At 36.8% G+C, this 24,934-nt stretch overlaps 1 protein-coding gene across 1 annotated transcript in view; it reads right to left on the bottom strand.

The window, feature by feature from the left end:
- Positions 1 to 11,943: 11,943 nt before the first annotated feature.
- HTR4 (5-hydroxytryptamine receptor 4) overlaps positions 11,944 to 24,934 on the bottom strand; it is an 83,859-nt gene continuing 70,868 nt past the window's right edge. The window contains exon 7 of the mRNA XM_053463647.1: positions 11,944 to 12,076. Within this exon, the coding sequence (XP_053319622.1) occupies positions 11,989 to 12,076 (88 nt within the window). The 3' untranslated portion in view covers positions 11,944 to 11,988. The remainder of the gene's footprint in view (positions 12,077 to 24,934) is intronic.

Raw genomic sequence — 24,934 nt, 5'->3', positions numbered from 1 at the left:
TGCCGTCATTCACAGGATGGCATTAACAAGAGATTTGAGTTCACAGAGGGTCTATCCAGACCCTCTTGAGAACTCTCGAGCTCCTCCTGCAGGTTGAATGCAGGTACTGCATCCAACCATGCAAGGTCAATGGAGCTCACTAATGAGTGACTAGTGTAAAAAAAAAATAAATAAAAAAAAAATTAAAAAAATTAAAAATGGTCAAAAATGTTTAAAAAAAATGTTAAAAATATGGTAACATGTAAAAATCCCCACTGTCAGCAAAAAAAAAAAGTTTTTAATAAGCAAGTCCTAAAATTTTTTATCTTTACAAAAATTCCATCATGGAAAGAGTTAAAATATTGGCATTACAAATGCCCATAGGGTGTCTAGTATTAAAAAATATATGATTTGATGGGGTAAATTGAATTGGCCGGGTTCAAAGATGTCCCAAATATGGGACATGGGGCAGATGTGTAAATGGCAAAAAAATACACACCTCACAAAGGCGGCCTTTTACCTCCCAAATAACCCAACATACCCATGCATGGGGGGTATCGCTGCGCTCAGGAGATGTTACTGAACACATATTGGGGTGTTGTGTGACACGGACATATACCAGGAGCGATAAATTTATAACTGAAGTACAACATGTGTGAAAAAAATACAAAAAGAATTACTACCATAAAGTTTCACAAAGGGTAGTGGTAAAATTAGTGCATTGAAAGGGTTAAAATACCAGCATTTCAAATACCTTGGGGTGTCTAGTTTTTAAAAATATATGATTTGATGGGGTAAATTTCATTGGCCGGCTTCAAAGATACCTGAAATGGCACATGGGGGGAATAATGACCAGATTTGGAAAAAAAGGTTTTGAAATGGCAAAACGCTACCTGTACTTATTGCCCCATAATGTGTAGAAAAAAGCAAAAAAACATAAAAACATTGGGTATTTCTAAACTCAGGACAAATAGTAGAATCTATTTAGCAGGTTTTTTCATTAGTTTTTGCAGATGAGTAAAAGTTTTCTGTTTAAAAAGTGAGAAAAAGTAATTTTTTAACAAAAAATCCCCATATTTTATCATTTTTTTTATAGTAAATTAGATGATATGATAAAATGAATGGTATCTAAAGAAAGCCCTGTTTATCCTGAAAAAAACAATATATAATATGTGTGGGAGCATGAAATGAGAGAGAAGAAAATCACAGCTAAACAGTAACACTGAAAAACGTTAAAAGAGCCATTGTCCCGCAATATACCACGAGTAAAAACCCCTATTGTCCTTAAGGGGTTAACTTACTACATCTAAACACACTAACAGTACAACATCTTGTGTTTAGCTAAATTATCACCGTAAAGTAGGGCTAACCAACAGGAATCTTCCTATGTGCTTCTGAACTAAAGGCTTTATGACTCTCAATGTGTTCTTTGACAACCAGGGTCTGACTGAAATATAGAAGTAATTATGTTTCAGGAGCAGATGTAGAGCCACAAGTTAGAGCCCTATGCGGAACTGTTTTCTTAATCCTGCTCCTGCTGAATTTCTGACCATTACCACCCGCTCGCGAATGTGTGCCACTCCTGCCCGCTCCTGCAACATATGTGTTCAATACCGCCCACTTCCACAACATGTGTGTCTAATCCTGCCCAATCCTGCAAACATTCTCTTTCACAGATACTCATTCATTCACTCATTCACAGATATTCATTCACAGATACTCATTCATTCCCTCAATCACACATACTCGTTCATGACCCTCCCCCACCAGCTTACCTGAACTGCAGATCTTTCGGTGCTGCTCGTAGACTTCCGCAGGGTAAGCTGCTTCCATCTGCGTTGCTCACACTCTGTGTGAACAATTTCTCTTGTCCTGCCAAGGGGAAGCAGGAACGGAGCAGGGTCATGTGATGTGACATAAATTCACGTGACTCCACTGGGACAAGAACAAGAGAGCGATTGCGTGCGAACAATGCGAAGGCAGCCTTGCGGGAGTGCGCGGGATTACCGGGACCCGCAGGTATATTGTGTGACCGCCTGCTCCCGACCACAACACGCATCCAGATGCAGTTTTTATATTCATTGAAAGACTGGTATGACTATAAGTTTGTGTAAATATGACTAAAGTTTAAGTTTGTCTAATCGAGATTTTTGTTTATATATTGGTCCTTTTTTTGTGGAACATTTAATCAGATTTGTTACATACAGAACTGTATGTGTTGATGGTATTGTAGGTGTCAATTCCATGCAGCAGATAAAGGTAATAGCTATGTGTCACTATCATAACCAAAATACTGTAATTAGGTGAGGATGTAATTATCCTACTGGTTTAGCAGATCACTGGCTCGTGGGTATTGCTTCCCACTAACTCTGGTATGTCCCCAATTACCACTGATGAGCTGGAGAAACAGTTCAAGGCCAAAAAGTGCCCTCTTCAATGCTTCAAGATATTCACAAAAAATATGAAAAGAGAAGCACACCCTAACAAGTAAATGAATGCATATCTGGTGTGCCACTGAAATGAGCAATATGTACATAAACAGCAAAGCAAGGAATCAGCTTAGTGAACCAGCTCATTGGGTCATCTTCCAGGAATTATACTCAAGAAATACACCATTTCAGGCCACTATTTTTACAGAGGTTGGTAAATATAAGCTTTGAAGCTCCATCATAAGCTAACAATATGACTCATATTTGCCTTTGATTATGAATATCAAACTGAGAATTATGGTTCCAACCATGATATTGCATCATCAGGGCTATTATCAACAACCTGCTGGTAAACTACCAAAGAGATGGCAGCCACATTGAAATGGCGCGTGGACATGTGTTCCTGAAACTGAAACAACTTGTTCAAATCACATTTATTTGTGTTCTTTACAAAAATTACTTTGGTTGCTGGAGAGGGAGAGTCATAGCTTAGGTTGGATTTTCTGCTTTATGTCGGCTAACTTGTAACTCATGTAATGTGAGCCTTCCATTTCTGAAAACATTACCACACATCCTTCTGTTTACCCTTCTAGATACAGAGAAGCTGCCTATAGTAATGCCGAGTCCAACTGGCATCTTTTTGTATCAATGAATTCAACCTCTAACAATAAGTACTCAATATGTATAAAAAAAAAATAGATATATAAATTTTTCACCCTCACAGAATGTGTATCAAACAACGACCCATCTGCTCCAGGACATTGCTAGAGTTACTGTTTCCACAAGAAAGATATCCGCGGAAACACAAGTAGCAATTGATATTGCAAAGTTTCACATTTTTGGCACCTTTAGAACGTCTGCTCTCAGCTTCTAGAGTAAGTTGTTTGGGGGATTATCCAAAAATTTTGATATATTGCTTATATTAAAAAAGAGCTACACACAATCTAGTAGTCGGTACAATTAATCCCAGTTCGCCAAAATTTATAGCATCATTTGGCAACAGAGTAACACACAGCAATGTAGGGTCTGAGCTGCATATGTTTGTAAATCAAATAAATCGAGTCAAGAACTAAACTTAACTGAGGTATAGTATTTGTTAAAGCATTGCACTATTCCCTCCTCATTTGTATATATATATAATTATAAGATTTTCATATTTCACAATTATAATGTTTTGTAAGCAATATTTATGTTCTAGTCTTTTCTTAAAGTAGAGGGAGATCTTTGACTTTTCTATATTATAGATGACCTGAAAATATATCATTTGTGTTGATTTGTTGAATTAAACTTTATTTATTTTTTTTACATGGCAGCACAATAAATCTTGTCTCAAACTGACCACACGTTTTTATACCTTCATTGATTAGTAATTCCATCCCTTTCTTCAATTTCTTATACCTTGTTTGTCTCTTTTCTCTTGATGAAAAGTTTCTTATTTTCCTAACTGGGTTTCATCAATAGTCTTTACGCGGTCAGATGCTTCCCTGAGCATCTGGTTTAGTATTGTCAATCTCCAGGCAGGGGGGTGTTGTTTGTCCATGCAGACTGGGGCACCCAGGTTTCAACCAGTGACACCTACTCCCTAATCCTAAACCGATTATATGAATGTGCAATTTCCATACATAAAATATACAGGACACCCTAAAAAGTATAAATATTCAGATTTCGGGGTGCTGCTGAAATATAGTGTGATGGAAGCCCTAATATTAATGCCTTAGGTGTTTTTAAATGGTGTTTGTTGGTGTCTTGCTTTGTTGGTCATTTAAGCAACACCCTGGAATCTGATTTTGTATGCTTTTTAGGGTGTGCTCCCCTTTCCATATATGTGTTTGGTTATATGTTTCCACACTTAGGCTAGTGTTCTCTTTCATTTCACTTGATTCCGTTTACATAGCGCTCCATATTGTTCCTTTAAGTGCCATATTTCTTAAACCTAATTTACAATAAGGTGATAATATCACCGAATAACCTTGATTTAATGATCACTATGTAACATTTAAACAACTTGTCTATAATTCTGCAAATTTTTTTCTGCATAAAATAACAAAATGTCTCAACATATTTTCTTTATTTTCCCATTGAGTATAAAAAGAGCAATTATGCGTTTAGTGCTTATAGGAGTAAGTATCACACTTAGTCTGTTTCTGTTGTGTCTGTGGACAGCTGAAATGAGAATGGATATAGTATATTGACAGCCTCAAGGAGGGTGCTACTTTACTGTAGATCTTAATAAACAAGCCTAAAAATCGTTTTACAACACAGATAAGAAGCGTAGTCACAGCCTACCTTCTGTAACTAATGTGAATTTTTTTAGATATTATGTAGCAGGCTAAGCCCAAAAATTTACAAGTTACTATTCAAGAGGTAACCTGTTTGGAGAGAGAACATTCTCTTTTAGCAGAAAGAAGGTTGTTTCTAATCATCTATAGTGATCCTTTTCACAGGAGTGGAGAATTTCAGAAGAAAAGTAATGATTTATTTGTATAGCACGCAACGCAAAGAAACCTGTACATTCTGCCTTCTAGTTAAGAAATTGCTAATCCTCCTGTTATATCCTCCTGTTTTATCATTAAAAGTAAACAGGATTACAGAATCCAGTTTGTGTTAACAAAGACTGGCAATGGGGGTTTACAATAAAATAATGTGAAATGAATCGGTTCCCAAGAATTTTCGGAAATAATGAAGCACAACAGGAAACTTAACCATTTTTTCTTTATCTGTACTCTGTATTTATTCTTTTTAAAGCATTGTGAAAAAGATTGACGTTACCATATAACAGGTCTGAACATTTCTGTCCTGGAAAAAACATTTTTAAAGAATGAGTCAGAGAGCTGGAAGTAATGATTTACTGTGGACAATATAGTATCCCTTTTTGGAGACAAGGACAATTTCAAATTGGTTTGTGCTGATATACACGACAAATAGTTTTATGTTTCAATTTGGAAGTTGAAAACATTGTGGCCTATAACAAGTGACAAATTTAATTGCCACATTCAAATTAGCTGTATGGCATCAGCCATACATGGAGACTGATAATTCTGTTTTATATGTATCATTATGTTGCAAACTCAGTTTTAGGTTTTGTCCTCACCAACCACTTGAGGTACCACTCAAAAAGAGGATGCAATACTCACCAAGAACAGACAGCTGCTTCATAGCTTGCCCTGCAGTGCATTCCTTCTCAAACACATCTCAAATGTTAGCCTTCATTGGCCCTGTCAGTGGGGTACGGTTGGTATCCCTCTAGGCAATCTGACGGGTGTCTATTCATGGTGAGCATCTTATCCTCTTTGTGTATGGCATTTTACCTTCAGGAAACTTTTGGGGTTCACCCCAAGTGCAAAGGCCAGACTTGGACCTCCTTGCTCTCTGGTACCTAGAGGCATACCAGCGTTACCCTGCTTGTGACACCAATTAGGACTGAAACATATGTCTGGGGTTGTTTCCTTGTGCAGAGAGAATTAGCCTCACAGTTTGCTTCCAGGATCAGACTGATATGGAGATTTTTGCTTGAAGTCTTGAAGAATGGGAGAATGTAAAATTAGGCCTCAAAATAATTTAGATCAAATTTTTAAAAAATCATATTTTGATAACTTTTATGTGATGAATTACATATTTAAGTCTACCTAATCAGCTGTAAGTATAAAATGATTACTGTTCTAATTAGAAATTAATGGCTACTTGGGAATTGTCTTCTGTGAAGCACATTATGTAAGACAGTATCTTACAGTTAAAGATTTTGATTTCAGGTTCTAACCATTACTGAAAGTCTTACCTGAACCCATCATCAAGGGCAAGGAGAATACTTCCAGAACACTTGGACACGATCAGTCTGTTGAATTGTAATATTGCCAGGACACTTATCTCTACTTGAGACAACACCGTATTACGTTTTCTCCTAAATATTTGTAGATTGAGAATGCACTGAACATGATTATTTAGTTCACAAACCTTGGGCACGTGTGGCAGACACAAATCACAACGAATCTTGGAAAGAAACAATGGCAACTACGTATTCTCTTCTTGCAGTTTAACTTAACATGAGCAGACAAATAAAACAAAATAGTTCAGGTCTATCATTAACAGCATGATAAAAAAAGCCATGTGTCACATATAGCAAAATCTATAGTGATTTCACACTAAAAATATGCATACATATCATGCGTTAACTGAAAACATTCAATAATAAATCCTACTGTATTCAATACTATGTGGATTTGCCAGCTAGCATGACGCTAACAAAATGCCTCTTCCTGGTAATCATAAAGGTTTTGGTGCCTTTTGTGATATATTTTAGCCATTTCTTCGAGAAAAATATGATTTCTTTTGATGTGGATTCTCAATTTCCATTAACTAACTGCTTTGTTGACTCCAGAGCAGAAATGTATTATTGCATTTTGGACTATTGATGATGACAGACAGCCAAGAACATTGATTTTGTGATCACTCAAACGCTTGCTTGTAGTTCAAGAGACACATTCTGAGAATAAACTTTAATATGTATTACCTTCTCTTAAATAATTTTAAATACATGATGAGTCTCTCCTCACCTCACTTCCTTCTTTTGACAGATGTCCTTGTGTTTTACCAATAAATGTTTAAACTTACGCCAGAAAATATATACAGTCTGGACAGGTATCTAAAATGTCAGCATCCATTTTCATTCTTGTGTATATTATCTCCATTTTTTCAAACACACACTGTGTCTAAGGTTGGTAACACCTTCCATTCCAGGAAATCTGCTTTTGGTGACTTCTGGGATGTGATGTCATATACTACTGGCACCCACAAATGACACGTGGTCCCCTCTCTGCAAGACATCTAAGTAAGGAGCAGTTTTTATATAATATACAAATATATAAAAACAAAAACAAAAATCAGTTTATTTTAAGACAAAGGCTACAAACCAACTATATACATTTTCTCTGCTATAGCAGCAAAAAAGTGCAATATTGTGTATTAGTTGCATTTAACATATGGCACTTTTTTTTTCTTTTTTTTTTTTTAAACGAAACTTTAATCAGGCTGAATCCACCACAAACGTACTATTTGCCAAATAACATTGTAATGTGTTTTGTTTTTTTAAAAAAGTGACTTTATAGCCTGGAATAAAAGCTCCAACACTATTTATTCGCTCTACCATTTTATTATCCCTTTAGTTAAAGAGCCCAAAAGCCTGGTATCTCAAATAAATGGTAAAAAAGATGAAAAGAATACTTAAAATATATTTTCAAATATTCAGCCGAGCTCATCTTAATATCATATGTTTGGTACAACTAACACATTTTTATCACTCCTATGGGCTAATGCTGGAAGATCACAGTGTTAATATGTATTAGGGATGTTAGCAAAGGACTTTTCATTTGCTACATTTCAGAGATGAGTACACTGTCCAATAAAAGCCAGATTTGTTTTGTTTCCCCAGTATTGAAATATGAAGCTATATTCATATTTTCTATATTTCCATTTCCATTTTTCTTTCTTTGTAATGAGCTTATAAGTTTCTATCCGTAAGCAAATTTAATATATCGAGACATTTCATTTTCAGAGGAAGAGATGATAATACAAAAAAAAAAAAAAAAGATTAACAATGGCTCTGAAAAAATGGAGCAATATGTACAAATGAGACGATTTTGTCATCCTTTTACTGTCAATGGTGCACCATAAAGTTAGAGGCCGGTCATTCACCTGCATCTCTTCCACTGATTTGTTTTATTACAATGATACTAGATAACAATAGTTAGAACCAAGCCCCATCACTGCTATCTAGACATCCAGGAAAATCCCCCAAATTAAATACAGCTTAAAAATATAAATAAACTTCTCTGACATCAGAACTTGTGTTTCTCATAATCCAATTTAAAATTATAGTTTATAGGATTCATTTAATGTTTTTTTTTTTTGAGTTTTCTCATATTTTCTGGAGTTTAATGTAAATACATAAACACTGGAAGCCAATGACACACGTTTTAATGTTTATTTCTATTTTAACTTAGATATGTTAAAATAATAAATGCATCAGGCCCAGCCTCATACTGGTTAATAACCATAAGTTATCATATAATGCCATTATAAATTAAATAATTCTACATTAAATGAAAGAGTAAAATCACTTGTTGGAATATTTATAATATATGCAATCTTTTACCAGTCCACAAATAATAAGTTACATTAATTTTGGCAGATGCACAATGGAAAACATGGTAATTAATAAGCAATATATATATATATTTTTTTTTTTTGTTGCAAAAATTAGGAAATAGCATTTGGGCCTTTTTTTCAATGTTTACAAAAATACACATCACTCAATTGTAAGAAAATGTTATAACATATATGAACAAAGTGCACAGTGTTAAAGAAGCCAATAGATATCCTTTTACACTAATACGGTACAGTATTATACATGAATATCTGTTTGTATACATTCCTATTAAGCTAAATTATGGACCCTGATCATAAACAACCTTAAAAATTCAAGACACTTGTTCAAAATAGATTCCTTTGTGTATAGTCTGTTATACAGAAACACAATGTGGCAATACTCAACAACATAATAAATAGCTTCATTCTTGAGTTTTGTTTGTGTGTCATTCAACAAGAAATAGAATTTAGTGCAATCATTACCAACAAATTGAAACTTTGACCCTCAAACTTACAATCAAGGAGAAAGGCACACATGGGATTTGGAAAACTTTTGGGTGGAAATTGTAACATTCATTACATTATTCCCCTTTTCTAGATTTCTGGAAAGATAGTTGATGGTTGGGAAAATATTTGCATTAATCAGGTATATTTATTTTGGGATAGAAAATCACTAGTCCAAGAAAAATCAAATATGGGGACTTCTTAAAGACCTATCAGTTTGTACAAAATTATTATTGGCCAGCCAAATGGTTTTATTCTGCTCTAACCCTTTATTTTGGCAGTGCTCACCGGTATGATTTACTGGGTATGCCAATTTCCAGAAATGTAAAGGTCTTACACACCTTTCTCATCACACAGAGGTTTATACTTCATGACAATCACAAAAACATCGAACTTGGCAGATAAGAAGCCCATATAGTCTGCCTATTATTTCTGCAGTGCCAGGTTTTGTCTTAGATTCAGTATAGCCATATGCCTATCCCATGCACGTTTAAATTCTCTCATTTATTAGCCTCTACCAATTCTGTTAGGATGCAGTTCCACTTATCCACCACCCTCTCAGGAAAGTAAAACACCATTTCATCATATGTAAGGCTCTGACTTTCCAACTTTAGGAATGTTAAGAACAGAAAAACAACTGTTACAGGCAAAACAGTAACTATTAACCCCTTAAGGACAATGGGCAGCCCTAAACCCATTGAAAACAATGCATTTTGAGCCCGTACATGTACGGGCTTTGTCATTAAGGAGTTAAACGTTAACAGAGCAAGCTGAATGTAATAGAGGGGCACATGTCTACTAAGTTGCTCTATTTTTAAGAATTTGGAATACTGTCATCTTTTATTTAAGGCATTGAAGCTAACATGCAGCCAGATCACGGCAGAGAATGTCATCCACTGGTTTCTCCCTGCTTTTATGCGTTTTATTTCAGTGTGACTATGTTTCAGCATCAAGCACTTTAATAATTTAGTGCCATCTGGGCAGCTGTTAGTAAATAGATAGGGCACATCACACTGCCAAACAAGGGTCGACAAATTGCTGATACATTATATATATATATATATATATATATATATATATATATATATTATCCCAAAGGCCTCCTCATATTCATGCTATTACCCTTAAAAATAACCTGTGACAAGGTATGATGTCTGCTTAGACACTTGGGCACTATACATAAGTACCAGTCACTGTAGGATACATCTATATTTAACCTATAAACCCTATACATATGATAAATATCTAAATTTAACAGGGAATACTAATGGCCTCAACTTCCATGAATACAAACAGCGGGTAAGAAACACCGTATATTACAATTCTTTGATAAAGCTGGTCTGTAACATGGATACCCTGTTTTGTTGTTATTTTTGCGTATGTCGTTTCGCAGGTGCAAAGCATCAAATACTTTAAGAGGAGAATACATAGTGAAGAAGGCCGAAAAACATTTTTTTCACCTTTGCCCCTATGGTCGACTCAACTCATTATAAGTGACAATGGCAAGTCAATACAACATACAAACTCTGTAATTCATCGCTGATTGATCCAAAAGCCACAGAGATTACAAGATGTGTCTAAAATAACTGATATAGGATTTTTCAGCAGTTAAACACTCTACAGTGTGACAAAAAGTGATAAAACTGGATCCGTTGATTTTATTTGCAAATAAACCATATTTATTCCTAGATGCCTTAACAGATCATGGTGCTGAAACCATGGAAACCAAGACACGGGGGTGATGTCATTAAACACACTCTTTAATCCTGTCAATTCATATGGTTTATATAGATATTTCTCACTGTATTTTATACAACAAAACACAGCGCTTTTTTTTGGCATTTTTTAATTTTCAGCAGAATTTTGCGAATAATACCATGGAGAAAATGGTACAATTTTAGTGAAATAAAATGAGCTAAAATATGGCAAACTTTATTTGTATTTGTCTCCCGCAACAAAATTCTTATATGATTATTGGGTCTCCTATATAACATGTGTCGCATTGGGTGTTTAACAGATGCTAATTTTTGGCATACCTGGGATACTTTTGTCACAATGCAACCTAAAAAATCCAATTTGCGTTTTCTACATTATTTTGAATGTTTAAAAGTAATAGAGAAAAGAAAAGGGCGGATTTTTTTTGGGTGGACAACAAAAAAAAAAGCGCTCTCTAGAAGATTCTAGAGAAAAACCAAGAAGGGAAATGCTTTTAGCTGGTGTAACAGGCGTCATGAGATATATCAGTCCGATAATACAAGTAAGATACGGAATAAATTACATGCAGATAATGTAATCTCAAAAAGGATATAGTTGATGCTTATATGCATGACTGATAATTTAAATGGACGATCCATATCAAAGTCAGGCACTGTAAATGTGTGGGCATGTATACATGCATGTATACATACACACGTACCACAGATTTACTTAATGTACATCAGTACGAGCTGTATACATACAGATGTACATCCAGTACGTTTGTGAAACATCAGAACGAAGCTGCCATACATATGTCCTTTCTTTGGTTGTTCTTCCTGCACCCGTCTGGACGCAAACGTTTCCTAATGCGTTCTGGCTTTTGCTGCCTAACGCTCCAAACAGGGATGAGACAGCGCTTGACATTGCAAATCCATGATGGCAAATCGGGCCTCTGATCTGGGCACAGCCTGCGATAATGTCTGAATCTTTTTTACCAAAGACTGTTGGAAGAAAAACTCCAGCCAATGAGTGACATGTGCAGCGTTTGACCAAGAGTCCCACTTTTAAGTAACATGACATTTTTGTCTGATATAGTTGTTAGCTGCAATACGTGGGCTTGTTGCTCTTGGTGTATATATATATATATATATATATATATATATATATATGTTTGTCATAAATCTGGCCTCAGTGTTGATTTCCAGGAGACTGAGCTCTGATATGTATTCCTGTAAAACTAGAAACAAGATTCCTGTGACTCCGGATCATTGTGGATGGGGAGCCTGTCGTTATCCTGATGATGGCCATTATACAGAACAGTGTACCTGTAGACCAAAGAAAACAAAATATGAATTAGTATTGGGAGACAATGTATACATATATAATTGGACTCTTTGTATGAAATCACTACATGTTCCCATACGATGGGTCAGTCGAGTTAAAGTGAATCCATTTCTCAAGTATATGTTCGTCTGCAATTCAGCCATATGAAAATACTGTTTTTGGAGACATATTCCACCCAGTGCAAATTAATATAAATCCATGTATTGCACATAAAAACCATCTATATTTTGTTTCTTTTTGAGACTAGTAGATTCCATTTGGGTCAAACAAATAATGCAAGGTATATGAGAAGTTATAGACAATTTTGCCGGTGATAGACACAATTCTTTCTCGCTAAAGGTCATTATAATATTCATCCTGTGCGAGACAATGGCAAAAAGCCTTTTTGGTAATCACTTATTATAGTGGATGTCCAGAAAATAATGTTCACAGATTGACTTTTGTCTTACATTTTTGTTAATGTTGCCACATAAAAGCCTGTTATCTCACAGGCTTTTTTTTTTTTAACACTTTGTGTTCTAGAGTAGTTATCATCGAAAGGTTTGGGACCATGGACCACTGTGACATGATGACTGGAGGCATTAGTATACCCTGTGGTATTTGGTGTTTAAAATGCATAAATACATACACTGCGTATAAAATAATAGTTTGCAGTAAGACAAAGTAAAATAGGATCTCATGTACATACCACCTTGAAAAAAGTGCCTGTCCCATCTGATAACACCACTGACATCAGTGGGAGTTCCCGCTGACGCTGGGGGCGTTCCTGCTTATGTCAGTGGGAGTTCCCGCTGATGTTGGGGGCGCTGATGGCAGCGGGAAACACCCCCTTTTAAAGGGAAGATGGGGCTTGTCAAGACCCTGCTCCCGCGACCCGGAGGATTCGGGTCATAACCTGGAGAAGCGGTGCTTCACCCGGCAATCTCTGGGTCAAACCCGGAGAGTATGCTGATGATGCCTCAGGGGAATAATCCCAAAAAACTGAGTGTGAGGAGCCTGAACCATGGTATGCAGAAGCAAGATGGCGGCACTCAAAACAAAGGTATTTTTATCAATCAATCTGCAATGTGACATTAATCCTTTAACATTACTGGATTTTTGAACTATGTTTTCAATGTATAAAGCTTTTCCACAAAAATGTGATATATCAGAACTGTAATAAAGACTGAACTGCATAACACAAAATACAAATATGTTATAATTGTATAATATATATATATTTAATTATTGTATGTGACATATACATTACATTTTTGCTATTGATGCTGCTTCATCCCTGCTTCTCAAAGAAAATGTATGTGTATTATGACTTAGAAATGATAATATTAATGTACTAAAATATATATGTTAGAGACTATATTACATACTATTTTCTAATTTTATCCCTGGTATATGGTGGCTAAAGGAAGATTTACTAGCATTTAGATAATCATTTAAGAATCCTCATTTACAGTACAAATACAAAGTCCTTGCTTCCCTTTTTTGTTGCAATGTCTATGGGAAATTGTGATTACGAGAGCTTAATTCACAGATGTAGTCAGCGCTGGATCTGTGGTCTATCTATCAAGTTTACCTGTTGTTAAGAAAAAAAAACAGTTGATAAATTCCACTAGATAACAAAGTTCAATGTTATAGTCAGCAAAAGGTTTCAGTTATTACCTTTGCGCATGCAGATTTAAAAAAAAACTCTAATGAGGCTGCGGAGTAGACTTTATTTCATACCACCCAAGTGTCCCAGTATTCAGGAGACAGTCTTGACTTTTGGACACTGTCTTGTGTACCTGCAGTGGGGATCATCAGCCAACTGGTAAGATATCTGACCCCCAGGGAGCTGTAACTTCAATTGAGCTGTTGCAGCACAGATCTCCAATGAAGCATTCACATGGCCACCTTGCAACGCTGACTTCGTTCTGAATTACCAACACCTACTCTTCTACCTGACACCATTCTTCTCCACCTACTTTGGACAACCGAAATGTTGGGGGAGTACGTTACCTGCATGCATGTCTACCCGCAATTATGTCTGCATTTCAACAGAATTCAGTGTGTGCCATTATGTGCATACACCTCTATCAGCAACAGTAATGTTCAGGTCAGTACATCCAAGTGCCAGCGATGTGTCAGTGCCAGTTGTTAGCTAAAGTGTATGTTGTACCTGCAGTGGGCAATGACATCCACACATTTGTTGATAGCAGGTCAAGTATAAAGTACTCTTTTCCAATCACTTACCCATTTTTTCTTTTACGCTGTGATTCTGTAAGATTTGTAAGGTGCTCAGTTGGTTACAAGTACAACAAAAATAAAAATGTAATAAAATAATGCTCAAGGAGTTTTAAGGTGCTTTGTGGCTTAGTATGAGGCCTCTAATCTCATGTCCCTGGACCTCTGAGGTCTCAAACTTATCATGTCATGTGTATATGTACTCTTGTTGAAAAAACATTTAAAAGACCTAATTTAATACAGTAAGTTCACCTTTTTACAGTATACAAGTGTTCTAGGCTATGATTGGCATTCTAAGTAGTTAATTGAATCTCCTGATGATTAGCTTTTCATTATAATTGCATTATTTGGCTGTAGTAGCTGATTGAATTCCCTATATGCTGATTCTGAAATCTGTGAGCATTGGGGATTTACAGCAAACTGAACAGAAGGCTTAGAGCGTAAAAAAAAAACATGATTAGAAATGAAATATTTTTGAGGAAGTGGCAAAAGAACAAATTAGATTAGAAAGCATTTCTTTCACTGCACATCTCAGCAATGGAGAAAGATATAAGACAAATAATATATCCCTCTGAGTTCATTTGTGAGGCTTCTTTTTTCAGACTTTTTTTTAAGTGCGACAGATAAATGGAGTTGTTGCCCAGTATGCCAAACAATGCATTAGCCATCAAATATTGGACTGTAGCTGGATTACAACACCCAACATTCTCAATGCATGGCCACTGGCTATGTTTCTATATTAAATTAAATTTTATGTATTCAGCATATTCATATACCTTACAATCATTATTGTATTCATTATTGCATAGCACATCAGTAAATATCAATTTTTACTTTAGGGTTTTATTTTTGATAAAGGCAGAGTTGTCAGGAGAGTTGTGGTTTCAACTCCCTCGCTTCGCTATTCATTATGAAGAGCCGTCACTAGCAACTTTCTCAAGCTGAAAGACTCAGCTGCACACTGCATAATGTATAATTCAACGGGTGAAGCAATCTCACTGATTTAATTATGCAACATACAGGGCCAGCCAAGCTCTTCCTGCAGCAGAAGCTCACTGTATCAGCCCTTTATGATGTATAGTGAAGTCAATGAGTTGGCAGCACAACTCTCCCACAAGGTCTCCTGACAACTAATAATGTTTCTTTAGGACCAGTGGTCCAGTATCCATACTGGAAAGAATGACAAATGATCACTCTTCTTTGGAAATAAGTAGTGTGCATCTATAACAGATAGAATGTACCGTATTTGCTCAATTATAAGCCGGGAACTCTGATCTCTGACAGCCAGGGAAGGTCTGCGCGATGGACGCAGACAACCCCCGCTGCTAGCCACACCTCCTTCTGGCTGCAGCGTAAGTTGTCTACGCGAATCGCGTAGACATCTAGACACTGCCCCGGCTGCACACTGGGGACTCAGAAGCACCGGTAAGTGGGGCGGAGGGGGCAGGAGGATCCAGGTCCCCTGCAGCTGCGGGGGATCTGGATCTTCGTCTAATAGTCAGACCTATTTGAGGTCTGATTATAAGACGACCCCGATTATAAGACTTATAATCGAGCAAATACGGTATTTATCAACACGTTAACTATATTTCCTGGTACTGCAGGCGGATACATTTTCTGTTTCCAGCTAATCTTATCGTTATACATGAAATTATACATTAAGCTAAAGAAGGTATATCCATACATGGGTTTCACACTGAGTCTCAGAGACTTTCACCCAATCTCAGGGTATCAGGGTGAAGTAGCAGAGAGTCACACTGTATGGGACTGAGTACTTCCTATTCTATACTGCTGGGATCGTATGTAACACTCTTAATTGGTGCTTTTGCTACCAGTATGTTATGGTTCATACCCCTGCGTGAATGCAGGTGACTCAATTGTGTCTTTAAACAATGGCAAGTCAAGGTTTACTTGAGGACCACTATTAGAGCCACACATTAGCTACAGAGAATCTTCGCAATGGGCAATTAAAGTCTCATGGTTAGTTCATTTAGAAAGTTCCCACATGTCAGTATGCCACACCTGTGAAACATACGCTTGGAATCGAGCTGGCTTAGGTACACAGTATAACATATTGGAATTAATAAGCCACTCTATCATGTTTGCGCACCCAGTTTCTGTTTGGTACAAATACTTCCTATGTATTTAAGAACATAGTCTTCCTTTTATTCTCTTACTTTTCTTCCATTTTATCTGCACCTTCCCCCGAGCCGACACAAATTCCAAACAGTCTCCAAGGCAATGATAAAACTGCAAGACAAATCTTTCACAAGCAGTGACCTTGGTTGGTGCATGCGGTGGGAGAGCCTCAGGCACAGCTCAGTGGTGGTAAAGCTTGTGGAGAACAATTTTCCTTAAAACCTTAATTTACCAACATGACAAGTCTCACATCATCAAACATCCATAAGCAGCCCCACGAAATACAGCGAAGTCCTCAAACGCAGTGTAATCATACTTTGAAAACACTAACGAGACATGCAAAATATATAAACCATTTCATATTTACCAGCAAGTTCATGCTGTTTCTTCCAGACATCTCTAAAATGTTGAGTAAGCAAACGTTAGCAGATCTGCTATTTTTTCTTTATGCTGTAGGTTTCATCACATAAAAATGTTGAAGAATAGATGAGGCACTTTTGCATGATTAAATAATTATTTCGGGGAAACGGTTAGATATTCAACAGTATAGAGAATAGTATTTCTAACTTTGCATTTAGTTACAAAAGAGTTAAATTCCGCAGAGTTGTTAGAACAGCTTAAATCAGCAATAGCAATCAGCAATAGAACCAAAAAGAGCCAAGAAACCACAGAACCTCTACACCTCCCTTCCTAGTAGCATCAGTTACCCAGAGCTTTAGGTTCCATTAAAATATTGTGTTAGCGGCTCTCTGAATGGGCACCTGAATCACATACTTATAGGCTACAGAGGCCCAGATGGGTGCAAGGTTTTAAACATGGACTACATAACGTGTATAGCAAACTGACCAATAAAATAATATTTATTATGGATTGTGTGTTGTAACACTCACATCAAACTTTATGTTACAACTGTCTATGTATCTTATTATCCATATTTGAAAATCAAAACTGGAGCTCTATGATGCTTCGATTTCCTATTGTCGATGGACTCTGTCTACATGAGTTTAATTATTTTTTGCATTTTATAGGTGGAAGGACCACCCGTCTTCTTTATTGCAAGAAGAAATAAAATATTTATGAAGTACAATAATAATACTATTATGTGGTGAAGATGTGAACTGCATGTGTTTTACAAAGGTTCTTCTTTTCTACTGGTTGTCCAGTTGTAGCCATCCGCTGCTACGATCCACAGTTCTCTTCAGAGCATTGAGTGAGCTGTAGTTGAAGGTCATTTTGTTACAGATCTGCTATCTTTTAATGGTGCACATCCTTCCACCAATTATGTTTGTTTTTTATCACCCACTCTTTTTACTTTGGTATCCTGGACTAATACAAACCATCCTAAAGTACATGTTCAGTATAGTGATCCACCAAGTGCTTCCTGGACATCACTCCCATCCGGATAAATTGTTTGATAAACGTTAAAAGCAATCAAGGGCAGATACTCACAAGAAATGAGTTGGCGTTACAGCATGATTCCTGCAGTTAGCCATGTGTGAGCAAACAACTATAGTTTATTTGTTAAACGTTGTTGTAAATATTTAACATAATTATTAAAACCAGAACTATGAAGTTCCTGAAATGTCTGCTCCCTATTCTACAATGAATACATTGCAATGAAAAATAGAACACAAAGGTGGTGAATAGATGGCAATTTGGGTATTTCTATACAAAATTATTACAAGGCATATTAAATATAAAATGCAGGGATTACCAACCTTGGCCATAATCATACTATGTATTCACTGGAGATGTTCTAAGAAGGTGACAGGGTTGGGACTCCTCTAGGTGCATACATTTAATGATATTTAATGGGTTAAGCTTTATGTTTAACCAATATACATATGTAAGGGATATGTCGCTTATCTTGCTCTGAAAGCATTAATGCTTTATGTGTGCATCCATCTTAAAATCAGAGGGTTTTAATAGGGAAGAGTTTAACATTATGTACCCTTAACTAGGTCAAATGGGCCTTTTCATTATATTATTGATGGGGCAAAATACTTCGCCATATTTTACAAGAAAGTTTATGTTAAATAGACACAGTAAATCATAAACGGTATACAAGTTCTCATCCTGTAAAAATATTATTCTACTTTGCCTTTCTAAAGGAAATGCAATGCAGGCCATATATTGAATTTTGAAATCAAAACCTTTGGGCAGATGCATGACCTGCCACTCTGAGGCTTAAGCTCTTAATGCTAGACATGTTTTCTGTTTGTTCTAATAAGTACAGGAACAACTAAACTGAGGTAGATGTTTTCTTCAAAATATAGTGCTGTAAAAAACTTTCCCAATTTCTTCCATTTCCTGCTTATTGTTCATTTTTTCTAAGATCATCCAACTAATTTTAATACAAGACAGTGTGAGTAAACACAAATTGCATCCTTTAAAAGATCATTTCCTATATTAAAGGTAAAGAGTTCATCAAAACCTATATCACCCACATAACATATTAATTCAGGGGCAGATGTGGCACAGGCAAGCTGTTTCAGGGGCAGATGTGGCACAGGCAGGCTGTTTCAGGGGCAGATGTGGCACAGGCAAGCAGTTTTAGGGGCAGAGGCCTACCATGTCAATGTCTGGCTTAGTGTTTAGTGATAGGGGTTATGCTGCACTACCGTCAATGTTTGGCTCAGTGTATTGTGATGGGAGTTATGCTAATGTTATTTACTTAAACATATTCATTTATTTATAAATTTATTTACGTTAATAATTTATTTATCCAGATTTCTGTTTTTTTTCCGGTCGACATATAGTTTACAAATTGCACCCCCCCACACACACACGAAAAAAATGAATGCTGGCAAGAATATTTATTTCACAAATTTGTAAACTGTATGTCAACTGGAAAAAAATAGAAATCTGAATAAATAATTAACTTATAAATAATGCCACATATACATGCCCCCAAACTGTCCCGATTTAGACAGGACAGGGGGAGAGGAAGGGTGAGGTGAGATTCGTACTCACCTCAGGTGCAGCTGCGGGGGGGGCACAGCTGTCCGATCAGCAGCTGCAGCCTGCAGACTAGTCACTTCAGACCTCATTTTACTGCTCCCTAATCACTACCTGCTGGCAAATAATGCCGAGCGCGGGGATATGACATCATCCCTGCACTCTGCAGCAATAGCCGGCACGTTGTGATGAGGGCGTAGTAAAGGTCTGAAGTGACAGACCTCACACTCCTGCCACAGGATGCAGGATACAGGATGGAGGAAGAAGAATGAAGGATGGTGGAAGAGGTAAGAGATGGGGAGAAAGGGATGTAAGGGCAGTGTGTGTGTATGAATGTGTTTGTAAGCTTGTGTGTGTGTATGGGCCGGGATGTGTGTATGTGTATATATGTGTGTGTTTAAGGGCAGTGTACGTGTATATGTGTGTGTGTGTAAGGGCAGTGTACATGTATGTGTGTGTGTAGGGGCAGGGGCAGTGTACATGTATGTGTGTGTAAGGCCAGTGTACATATATGCGTGTGTAAGGGCAGTGTACATGTATATATGTGTGTGTAAGGGCAGTGTACATGTATATATGTGTGTGTAAGGGCAGTGTATGTGTATATGTGTGTTTATGGGCAGGTGTGTGCAGAGGCTGAGAATCATGGGAATTTTAGTTCACAGCTAGCATCTGCAACTTTACTGTTGCTGCACTTCCCATGACGCTCAGCCAGCTTCATGAAAGTAGTATGTCTGGCTGAGCCTTATGGGAATTCAATGTGTTGGTTATTTTTAATTTGCATGACTGTGCTGTCAAAAAAAAGTGTGTTTTAACCCCTTAATGACAAAGCCTGTACATGTACGGGCTCAAAATGCATTGTTTTCAATGGGTTTAGGGACTGTCCATTGTCCTTAAGGGGTTAAGTGGCGATGCGAGCGCGACATTGTAAAGTGCAATTGTTTGTATCGGTGAGTTCCGCGAGATTTAAAAAAAAAAGTGTCCCTCTTTCATATTTTGAAATGTTGGGAGGTATGCATACAGGATCCGCCCCAGGTGCCAAATACTCTAGGTATGCCCCTGTGTAGGACTATTGTTAGAAAGATAAAGGCATTTTTTTGGAAACATAGAAAGATGAATACAGAGAAAGACAAGAAATTAGATCTCACAGTACAACACTTCATCATTTCATCTTGAATCAAGATTTATGGTAGCTTGGTGTTAAATCGTGTAATGTAAGGCTGTATGTCTGTGTCATGGTGTTAGTTCAGATTAGACATATCAAATTTGGCAGCAGATAACCATTAGGACTATCTTGTCTAGTAAAAACTTCTTTTTCTTTTGGTATTGTCTTATATTCACACCTATCCTATGCATGTTTAAAGTTTGGTTCTGCAGATAAAACTTGGTAGATTTAAATAGGAGCAAAAATACAGTTTTGCTTTTTTGTAATATCCTCTTTTGCTGAGCTAGTTACATTCTTATCTAATAACCATTCTTTTTTAGATTTCTACAAAAAACAAACTTGCTAAATAAAGACCCTGAATTGATCAAAATACAAAAATACATCATCTATATTTTGCTTTCAGATCCATTTTCATTCTTACTCTTTTTACACCAGAAGGTGCACTTTGTTCTAACATTTTCCTTAGAAATACAAAAGCAAATTATTAATTTGGATAAGTCAAATAAAATGCCCATGTATATGTTAAACATAAGAGTTTGCCCATAGACAGCACTATACTTACCTCTCTGTTCTGCTCTGTATAATCATTCTGATTCTCTGCTTATGTGTGTTAAATGACTCCAGTACTGGCTCTATGTGTATTATCAATCACTGTAAGGGACAATCACTGGCTGGGAAAGCTGTGAACTGGATGTGTTCCATGATGCATAAACGCTGAATGCTTGTTTCTAATATACCAGGGGAGAAATCTTAGTGAGACTAGAAGACCTAAATGTTACTGCTGATAAGTTCATAAAATATTATAGAAATAATACTTTACCACTATGTGATCTTCTTGTGTGTAGTATAGTTTAATAGAAAAAAATATATATATTGAATTAATTTCTCCATAGAAATCTAAATGAAAACATATTACAAAGGTAGAAACCTACTTAACTCTGCATGATGAAGGCACATACCTTACTATTACTACAATGGCCAGGTTGTCCCTGGCTAATGCATTCTGAAAAGGGCACTCCAACCCTTGCAAAGGGATGAAGGGATTCTGCAGAACACATCTCCTAACATTTGATCACCGCCAGTCAGTTCCAGTGCTGGCTCGGCGAGCATTCTTTGTGGGGGTCTAACAAGACCCCATCATGTGCATGTGTGCACATTGCTCTCATTGATTCCAGTGGAAGCATTTGCTGACACTAACTGGCTACTTCAAGCCGTCAATCAGTGCAAAACATCAGACCACATAAGGTGACCTTTTTCTCAAATTTGAACTGAAAGCTGAAGTCGATTTAAATTGGTGAGGACATCCCACAGGATTTACTGTGTGGCAAGGAGTACTGTTTTATCATCAGTTCATCTAATAAACCCCTTGTCCATGCTAATGAACGAGTCAGCCCTAATAAGTTACCGTGATTAGCATCCATGATTAAGTTATTTGCGTTAAAATGTAAGATCCATAAGTAAAGGCATCTGGATGCAGGGTAACCCCAAAGTACCCCCAAGACACAGCGCTGATTTATTTGGGTTCAATCCTAGGTAATACCCCAACAACATGCGACAGCATTGCATAGGTACATTAATGTTTGTGGAATTGTGAGGTACACAGCTTTCGAACAGACACGCCGGCAGATTACATATTTTGCGGAAAGTACTTCTCAGTCTGCAATATATCAGGTTAACTTTGTACAGGGACAGGAATGTTTACCAAGAACACCTGATCCACCATATTAAATAGCACTTCTCTAGGGAAAGATCTGTGCCGTCAAACTTTAAGTGCAGATGTTAATAGCGTCTTTCTCAAACTATATTTATTGCTTTGGTTACACCACAGGTTTCATAATATGAACCATTTTAATAGTAATTAAGAATAGTCTTCTGCAAGGAACTAAACTATTTTATAACGTTAAATATACCGCTCACAAACAGCTTTATATAATGTTACATTTATGTCTTGAAGATCAGTAAACTGTATTAGATGGATCAGTTTTTTTTGGAGTGGATTCCTAGAGTTTCCAGACCATGGATTTCAAACTCCTTTGAAAAGGGACAGATTTTTATGTTATGCATAGCTGCCAACAGTCCCAAATTTCCTGAGACAGTCTTGTTAATCGCAGTCCTAGTATCTGTACTAGGTAGCCTATTTTCAATGCTGCAGGGTCGTGCCGAGTTTGTGGCCCCACCCCTTTAGGTTCCGTTCCCTTTGTTCCGGGATGCAGTAAGCAAATGTTGGTATGGTCTTATGCACTACTTGTTATGTCTTGTTTATCCGTTATACAGAGCTGTGGAATATGACTATACTATATAAAACAATAAATAATAATAATAATGCATTGCTATATATCTAGTACTATACATTCAGCAAGAACATTGCCAAAATCATTAGGCAACTGTCAAAATGCTGTTAGATTTTGAAGGCTAAATCCATCACACAATACATCGCAGTGTCTTCTGGTATTCCTTTAGGTGCTGTTGAAACTATTTGACTTGATATATGACTTGAAGATGTTTTGCTTCTTTATGGCACTAGCCGATGAAGCATCCTGATTTGACTTTCATCATAATTCCAGAGAATAGCATTCAAAACCATGTGGTGATTGATCTCATTTGTACAAACGTCTAATTCTATCAAACAACAATGACACCACATGATTCCCTTGCAAAGCATTTACACCTCAATTCCTGCTGTCTGAACGATAAATAAACCTTAAAACCCGATGAAAAATGCCTTCACCCACAGCACCAGGATGTTGATGTTACGTGCGATGTTGTTAAAGATGTGCACATTTGCTTTCTTGCAGAGATGCTTGACAGGAAGCGACAAACAAATTTGTTTTTGATTACTCTGCTACAGTTGTTCTCAATATGTTAATTAAACTCAAATCCAAATGAAATTTGTTTACACACTGCTGTAGGGTGCAATGCACCGACTAATGACAGGGAAACATCATTTTCTGACACCCCCCTCATAAATTTGCCCAGACAGATGTATTATATTCTTGCACAGTACTTACACAGGCTTCATTCTGACACTTGGTGGATGAACCTGTTCTTTAAACATGTTAACTGGGACTTGAATTTTAAAGACTATAAATCCTATTTTTAACATAGTCTAAGTTTGAAGATTTAGAACACATTTAGTTTGATTACCATGGTTATTTGCATAGTACGGTGATGTATAGCTGCTTGTTTGCTTGTTCATTTTCTAGTTGCTCAGAGTATAAGCGTGTCACCGTGTTCTACAGCCCCACCAATTGTAGATAGGAACAGCAGACAATAGGTTTATAAAATACATTACTTGTTTTTTAAGTGTTTTACTTAGTTACATAACTGCCTCCAACCCTCACATCTAACCGCACCACCTGAAAATGGACATTTAATGTATTAGGAGATATGATAAACTGATGACCACTTGCATACCTCATCACATTTTAAACTGCTAAAATCAGATCAAAGTTTAATATTGAGCATGAGAAGAAACCTGTTAACCCCTTATGTGCATTAACAACATTGCAGAGTTCAATCCACTCCCACACTGAAATCTCGCATATGACCTACAGTAAACCAAGCAGATGCTTAATTTATATACTAGGCCAATGGGATGTCTCCCTTGTCCCATAAAAAGCTTGTAAACGAATAATCAATAGAAACACACATTTAACGTGCTCATGTGTCATCTGTGTTTTAAAAATGTTTACGTAAAGAATTGCTTCCCAAACCTTCTGTGAGACCATAGTTTCTTGACAAATTACACAATTCAATTTAGATCATGAGAATATCCAGAAGTTAAATCACACATTTTGTGCAAGATTACCACATTCTGTATAGTTACATAAGTAGATACTTTGACGTTTAATCACTGAAGGGAAAGTTGATACGAGAGTTTAGCCTAGTCAGAAACTTGACTTTAAATGTACTCTTAACTGTAAATTATACAGGGACAGCTCAGGACTTCTTACCGGAGAAACTTGCTAGCATTGGTACTTTACCATGAATATTAAGAGAGGGAATTCAAACTCACTCTAGTGATTAAACCGCTATATCCCCCTTCTTAAATATACCCTCAGCCCCATCGCTACTAGTATGTTGTATCTGTGCTGCAACTATCATATGTTCCAAGCACACATGGGTCTTTTCCAGGGATGCCCTCTGCAGCCTTTCTTCTCCTGATCCTTATAGAAAGGGTGTGTGTGTGTGAGAAGTAAGGCAGCAGCTACCCCCCAATAGACTTGAAACGGACTGGGGCTAGTCTTTAAATCCACATAGATTAAACATACTGACCAGAGTGCCTGGAAATCAGCCCTGATTCAGGAATCTCCATTCAGAATCTGGAATTTTCCCTGGTATACTCCCTATAACTCACTAT

This window comes from Spea bombifrons, chromosome 4 (assembly GCF_027358695.1).
Source record: "Spea bombifrons isolate aSpeBom1 chromosome 4, aSpeBom1.2.pri, whole genome shotgun sequence".
Classification (NCBI taxonomy): Eukaryota; Metazoa; Chordata; class Amphibia; order Anura; family Pelobatidae; genus Spea; species Spea bombifrons.
The sequence above is the reverse complement of the archived record's forward strand: the minus strand, read 5'-3'. Positions and strand labels throughout refer to the sequence as shown.